Source organism: Elgaria multicarinata, chromosome 20 (genome assembly GCF_023053635.1).
Source record: "Elgaria multicarinata webbii isolate HBS135686 ecotype San Diego chromosome 20, rElgMul1.1.pri, whole genome shotgun sequence".
NCBI lineage: Eukaryota > Metazoa > Chordata > Lepidosauria > Squamata > Anguidae > Elgaria > Elgaria multicarinata.
This window is the reverse complement of record NC_086190.1, coordinates 19,915,465-19,922,387: the sequence shown is the minus strand read 5'-3', so window position 1 is coordinate 19,922,387 and position 6,923 is coordinate 19,915,465. Positions and strand designations below refer to the sequence as shown.

The window sequence follows — 6,923 nt, the reverse complement described above, 5'->3', positions numbered from 1 at the left end:
TGGGTTTATTCTCTGCCGTTTTTGTTCCTTTTAAATGACTGCGTTTTTATGTTTTGTCCACTGCCCAAAGAACAACCAAGCAAATAAACCAACCAACCCATACATTTACAGAGAGCTCTACCCATTGTCTTGTGCGGACGGATGGCCAGAGGGGAATCCTGGCTTGCACGCCAGAGGGCTGTTGGGTTGTGGGATTTCTGGGGTCTCCAACAGACCGTCCGTGGGGAGGGAGCAGCAACAGGCCCGCTCCTCCCTGACCCCAGGCTCCCGGGCCTCGGGGGAGCCAAGCGTGACTCAGGCTGGAGCTGTGGTGATGACCCAGCAGCTGCATTTAGCCCACGGCCTGCTCCCTCCCTCCCTGGGCACGTGTGCTCAGAGCCGGCTGTGGAACGCCTGCCGGCCCGGCTCATCTCTCCTAGGAACGCTTGTTATAACGCCACCGGCCGCACCACCAGCGCCCTGCCCGGATGCACCCAGTGCGCAGCCAACACACATTCCAGACAGGAAGGGGACAGATCTGCTTGGCGCTGAGCCTCGGGCGGGCCGTGGAGCCTGCTCGGCTAGCCGGGGAAGAGAGCCTTACATGGGCGAAGCCTCGGGGAGGCCAGGGGAAATGCAGCTGGGGAGGAACAGAGGCCCGGCGGGGGATGGGGGGCCTTTTGTGTCCTGCCAAGTGTAAGCTGGACTTGCCCCTCCCTTCTCCTGCCCTGCGAGGTCTTCTTTCACTGCAAGGTCTTCTTTTCAAGGCAGGCAGAATTTCCACCAGCGAGGCTTGGCCCATGACTGCTTCCCCTGTTGGATTTCAGCCCCAAAGCCCAGGGAGGCCTTGCGCCTCTGCTGCCGGCCACACTCTCGCTGGGCAAAGGTACCCTTCCTCCCCTCGGGGTGCGTGGCACCTCCATGCGCAGGCCGCTCCTTGGCCCCACGCTCCCTTGCGCACGGCACACCGTCTTTTTTGGGAAAGCAGCTCCTGGCTGCCAACCGTCCGTGGAGCAGTGATTATCAAGGCCGGCAGGAATGCCCGGCACGAGGCAGCCTCTCCCCCCTCCCTCCCCACCGTCTGTTTGTTTGAAGCCCCCGCCGCCCCCCTTCAGGAAAACTTTCCACCGGGCTTGTCGGAGCGACGCGCAGCCCCCTAAATTTAGACGTTGACAAGAGTCCTGGAAGGCGGCCGAGAATCCCAGAGACGCTTTATAAACCCCAGAGTGGCCTGGGTGGCAATGCTGAGCGGAGGGCCACTGTTCGGAGAGGGTCTGTCAGGAACTGCTGCCCGTCCGCATCCGTGTGCTCCCAGAGCGAGGCGTTTGGGTCGGGGGGCGGCACTTCTCCCGGCTTCCAAAAAAGCCCCCTGCAAACCCTGGCCATCCTGAAACAGCCCTCCGCCTCGCTCCCTGACGCCTGAGGCCCCGTGCCGGCCTTCTCATTCACCTCCTCCGCTTCGCTCGAGCGGGCAGCCGTCGACCCATGGAGAAAGCCCACGGAATATTTTCTGATGACTTCGGGGGCTTCATGAGGCCTCGCAGCGAGCCCCTGACTTTCTCAGGCAAGCGGGGGGGGGGGGAGGTCAGCCTGGGGGCAGGTGTGGAGCGGTAACTTCCTTCCCAACCTCTTCGCCGAACTTTGACCCTTTTTTGGGCAGACAGGTGACCCGAAAATGGTCCGTCCATCCAGTCTCATTTCCTCGGTGTCCTCCCAGTGCCTCAGGCGGAGAAGGGGCTCTTTCCCCTTAGCGGGAGGTGCTGCTGGGTATTGTGGGTGCAGCAGGCGCTCCACCACTGAGCGGTGTGCTCTCATCCCATAAGTTGGTGGTACGCCTGTTTTGTAGCGCGTTAGAATCCAGGCTTCTGGGAACAGTTGAGGGTCCTAATGGTAATTTCCACCCTGCCAGCAGGGTGCAACAAAAGCACTTGCATGGATGCGGGAAGGGGGATCCCCACAAATGCCCCCCCTTTGGCATCCATGCAAATAGAGGCATCTCTGCTCCTTGGCAGGACCAGTTGCCAAGCGTGGCTAGAGGCAGTGGCTGTGACCACCCACAGGAAGCAGATTCAGCAGGTGCCACTGTGCAGACGGGCGCAGTGATGGAGCCTTCTGCTGGGGGGGCAGGAGGAAGGAGGTGTGGGGGGAGGAGGCGAGAGAAAAGAAGTCCGTTCCTCTTGCCCAGTTCAGCTCCAGACTCCCCATCATCTGGGGGGGGGGGTTTCGATGTCGCTGAGGCAGTCTGGGGGGTGGGTATAAGGGGCTCCCGGAAACAGTCCCCTGAACAGACCAGGCTCAAGTGCTGCAGCAAAGCCATTTGCCCCAGGCTCCTGTCCCCAGCAAAAGATGCAGCCAACGTCTTTCCATCGGGCAGGAGTCACAGCATGCTGCCCTTCTTCTCCCAGCAGGCCGCGCTGGTGGGATGGGGAACATCAAGACTTTAGGGGACACGTACCAGTTTGCGGTGGACGTCAGCGACTTCTCCCCCGAAGACATCATCATCACCACGTCGAAGAATCAGATCGAAGTTCACGCGGAGAAGGTGAGCAGTGCCTGAGACCCCCCACCGTTCTCTGTGGCTGGAGTAGGAGTCTTCAAGAGAGCTGGGAGGGCTTTAAGGCACGGCCAGGGTAGGCAACCTTCAGCCCTGGGCCAAATCCGGCCTGCAGGGAGAGCCACTGACAAGCGGTGAACCGGCCCAAGTCCCAGCCAGACATTTTGAAGATGCCTGGGCTTCTCTGGCTGGCGCCCGTCACGTTCCTCAGCATCTGTTTGCAAAGAGGAAGCTGGTCTTCTTTGGCTGGGGTGGGTGGGGTGGGGTGACCACGACTTTCCCTGACCCGCCCACAGCTAGGGGAAAAACATGTCTCCACTTGACGTGCGAAGGGGCCCACCTTAAACAAGGGCCACAGAAACCTACACGGATGCTGCAGAGCTTCCAGACGCATCCTCAGCAGGAGAGAACAGCGCTTGCACCGGGCGAGCCCTGCGCATCCATGCTGCTGCTTGTGCTGCGCCCACTGAGACTACTAATCAAAGCGGGAGGGAAAGCAAGGGACTCCTCCCATCCCTGGCAAGGCACCCTGACACCGCCCCCCCCCCCCGCCTTGGCTGGGCACGCCGAGATCTCTCCTGCTGCTGGCGGGACCCTCCGGAACACGATGTGCCTGGGCGGTCGCCATGGCGACAAGAGCGCTCTTCATGGAAGCATCCGCCTCCCAGAGGAGGCTGTGACCTTCGTGGGCCAGGCCGGCCACGCACCTGTCCCAGCAGCCGGCCCTCGGGGGAAGGCGTTTCACGGGGGACGTTTGGGCTGTGAGCTAGAAGGCTGCAGCACCCCCCCCCCTTGACAGGCCAGGGGTGGCTGGGGGGCCCTTCCAAGGCCATGCACTGCGACCTCAGCAGGGGCTTGGACCCTGGGCCGGCTGCAGCGAGTGGCGGCTGGTGGGAGCGGCCCCGATCCTGGGCCACTTGCGTAAGGGTGCCAGGCGGTCTCACAGCTTTGCAATGCCTAAACTTGCCTTCCCCAATCTGGTGCCCTCTGGATGTTTTGGGCTACAATTCCATCATTCTTGGCCATTAGCCATGCTGGCTGGAGCTGATGGGAAACACCTGGAGGGATCCATGTTGAGACGGGATGTGTGTGTGTGAGAGAGAGGTTGTGTGTAACTTTCAGACCTGGCAGTGCTTTTTCCTCACTGGAGAGAGACACACCCACCCACGCACACATCGTCTCTGCGGAAACCCTCCCCCTGCAGCAAGGAATCTCTGCACAAGGGGGCCGCCTGGCCCTTCCGGCTCCCTCCCTTTAAAAGGCGGAGCTCCGTATGCAACGGCTGTGCACCCCGGAGGCGCGTCTGGCTGCGCATCCCCCTTGTCCAGCCAGTTGCACAAGCGTAAAAGGCAACTCACTGCTTGTGCAAAGGAAAGATGCAACGGAAAGATTCCCTCATGCCGTTTGAATTTGCGGAGTGACACCGTCGGATGCTGCTCCCTGTCCGTACTGGGTCACAAAATGGGCTGGAAAATGACGGGTAGTGGTCTGGCCCCACGTTAAGCTCAGCAGTACTGGGCCTTCTCCCTGGCCCACCTTTGAGGACACTTAGACGGGTGAGCACCCGGGAAAGGGCCTTTTCTGCAGTGGCCCCATGCCGCTGGAATGGGTTGCCGTGGCGTCTCCGCCAGGCCCCGTCACTGCAGGCCGATGGCGCTTTCCTGGACCCTTCCGCCCTGCAGCTGCCATCGTGCTGCAACCTTTTAGTCACGTTTGATTGCTGGTGCTTTGGGGATATTCATTCGCTGCCCAATAATTGCATTGTTTTTTTATTATGCAAATTTGAATTCTGCCCTGAAAGGCGGCCTGGAAATACTTTGAATGACTAAAACAAGCCCAGGCGTGCTGCCCCCCACCCCGGCCCCCCCGGCCCCTGACGCCTGTCTCTTTGTGTCCCTCTCCCCTCCCTTAGCTGGCAGCTGACGGGACCATCATGAACACCTTCACCCACAAGTGCCAGCTGCCAGAAGACGTGGACCCCACCTCCGTCACCTCGGCCCTGGGCGCCGATGGCAGCCTGACCGTCAAGGCGAGGAGGCGCCCCGGCAAGCAGCCAGAGCACATCCAGCAGACCTTTCGGACTGAGATCAAGATCTGAGGGTCCTGGAGCAACGCGGGGTGGGTGGGGTGGGGAGCTTGGGGGGCAATAGGCTTGGCCTGAGGGGAGGGGGGAGGGGGCTGGCGCGTACGCTGGACTCCCAGTGGGGAGTCCCCCTTTGTATATTTGTAGTCTGTCTTTGGGTTGTGATAAATTATTGGTGACGCTTGTCAGCTCAGCCCGGTCCATTTTCTCCTCGGTGGTGGCTGTTATTTCTACGCACACCCCAGGACCGATTCTGGAGTTGGGGGGTGGGCGGGTGGGCTGCTGCTTCACTCAGCCCCAGGCTTGCTTTGCTCAGCCACGCCTCAAGCTCCAGCTCCAGCCAGGTTATTCTGACATCAACGAAGACTAGAATCCTGTTCTTTTGTTTGAAAGAGGGAGAAGCTCCCGGATTGTAGAAGATACACAGTGAGACCCTCAGCTGGCTCAGGAGGGGGCCCCCCGCTCCCCCTGGTGCTCTCAGTCGGAAATACAGCTGCCACAAGGTCTCTTGGTCAGAAATACTCGGGGCCTAACCCAGACGCTGGTTCCCTGGCTCTGCTGCATCTCTCAAGAGCCCTTTCTGGGGGCCGGTCGTGGGATTTGGGATTAGAGGGCAGGAATTGCAGGGGAGCAGAAGGATTTGCCAAAGAAATCACACACACACACACGCTCCCGCCTTGGTTCTGGGAAGGGACGACTCTTTGGGGTCTCCACCGCCGTGGCCTTGGGAGGACCTGGAGAAGGTGCGAGGGCTGGCAGTTGCCCTTGGCGCTCCGTCCAGCAGTCCTCTCCCCCACCCCACCCCGCTTGACCATTCTCCGCAAGCCGAGGGCCAAGGGCTTGGAAGCGGTGAGAGCCAGGGAAGGAGTGAGTCACCCCTCTGGAAATAGACTCTCTGGACTGGCCGACAATGGACAGCAACTGCCAGCTGAGCCGTCGAGGCCGGCTTCTCTGTGGAGGGGGGGCTGCCGTCAGGGAAGCTCTGAAAAAGGCCGTGCGTAAACACCATGCAATGCAACGCAGTTCCGTCCTGGCTCATTCGGGTAGTTCGGTCCCAAACATCTGGAAACAAAGCCCTCTGAAGAGAGACTGAAACAACTGGGCATGTTTAGCCTGGAGAAGAGAAGGTTGAGGGGAGACACGATAGCGCTCTTCAAATACTTAAAAGGTTGTCACACAGAGGAGGGCCAGGATCTCTTCTCGATCCTCCCAGAGTGCAGGACACGGAATAATGGGCTCAAGTTACAGGAAGTCAGGTTGCAGCTGGACATCAGGAAAAACTTCCTGACTGTTAGAGCAGTACGACAATGGAACCAGTTACCTAGGGAGGTTGTGGGCTCTCCCACACTGGAGGCCTTCAAGAGGCAGCTGGACAGCCCTCTGTCAGGGATGCTTTAAGGTGGATTCCTGCACTGAACAGGGGGTTGAACTAGATGGCCTTGGAGGACCCTTCCAACTCTACTATTCTATGATTCTGTTATCACATTCCTGGCTGCAAAAAAGCCATCTAGTGCGCAAACACACACAACACTTAGTCCAGCAGGCAGCAATGTTCACACACACACAAATAGCCCAGCTTAACAATATCTGGAGCTCCAGAGCAGCCGGCCCAGGGGAGAACGGCCCAGGGGGAGAACGGCCCAGGGGGAGAACGGCCCAGGGGGAGAACGGCCCAGGGCTTCCCCTCGTCTTGTCTGCAAAACAACCCCCGTGGCGCCTTGTGTTTGGCCTTGGGTGGGGAGTGTTGATGGTGACCACAAGGCTTTTCTTGGCGTTGTGTTGGGTGCAACATTCAGAGGAGCTCAGAGGTCACCGTGCCCCCGCTCGCTCGCTCGCTCGCTCCCTCCCCCCTTCGCGAATGGTGGGGGGAGGGGAGGAGCGTCAGCTGTTCGAAGGGGGGTCAGGAAAGGATACGGCCAACTCTGCCTGCCCCGGGAACGGAATCCGGTGGGAACCTGGTCTGACGGCTGAGGCCTTCCCAGTCTTTGTGGCTCCAAGGGAGGGACTTTGGGGGCGTTCCTGCCCCCCCACAATCCAGGAGCATGATCTCAGGCCCGGGGGGGGGGCTCAAATGGCCCCGCCACTTCCTGGCTCATGTGCGGTTGTCCTGCGTCTCCTAAGGCTGCACTACAGGGGCCAGGAGAGATTCAGGCTATGCAGGAGGTTTTGCGGGTATTTTTTTTAACCCCGCCCACCACTGGAATGTGGTCCCCCCAAAAGCTTCTCCGAAATGAGACCCGGCCCTCGGGATGAAATGGGTTTGGCAGCCCAGCACCGCCCACTTAATACAAAGCGAACGTTATGTCT

At 60.0% G+C, this 6,923-nt stretch overlaps 1 protein-coding gene across 1 annotated transcript; it reads left to right on the top strand.

Moving 5' to 3' along the window:
- The first annotated feature begins 1,337 nt into the window (after positions 1 to 1,337).
- Positions 1,338 to 4,638, top strand: HSPB7 (heat shock protein family B (small) member 7). The gene is made up of 3 exons (XM_063145161.1): positions 1,338 to 1,547; positions 2,380 to 2,521; positions 4,446 to 4,638. The coding sequence occupies exons 1-3, from the start codon at positions 1,465 to 1,467 to the stop codon at positions 4,629 to 4,631; spliced, it is 411 nt and encodes a 136-aa protein (XP_063001231.1). The 5' UTR covers positions 1,338 to 1,464; the 3' UTR covers positions 4,632 to 4,638.
- The last annotated feature ends 2,285 nt before the right edge of the window (positions 4,639 to 6,923 follow it).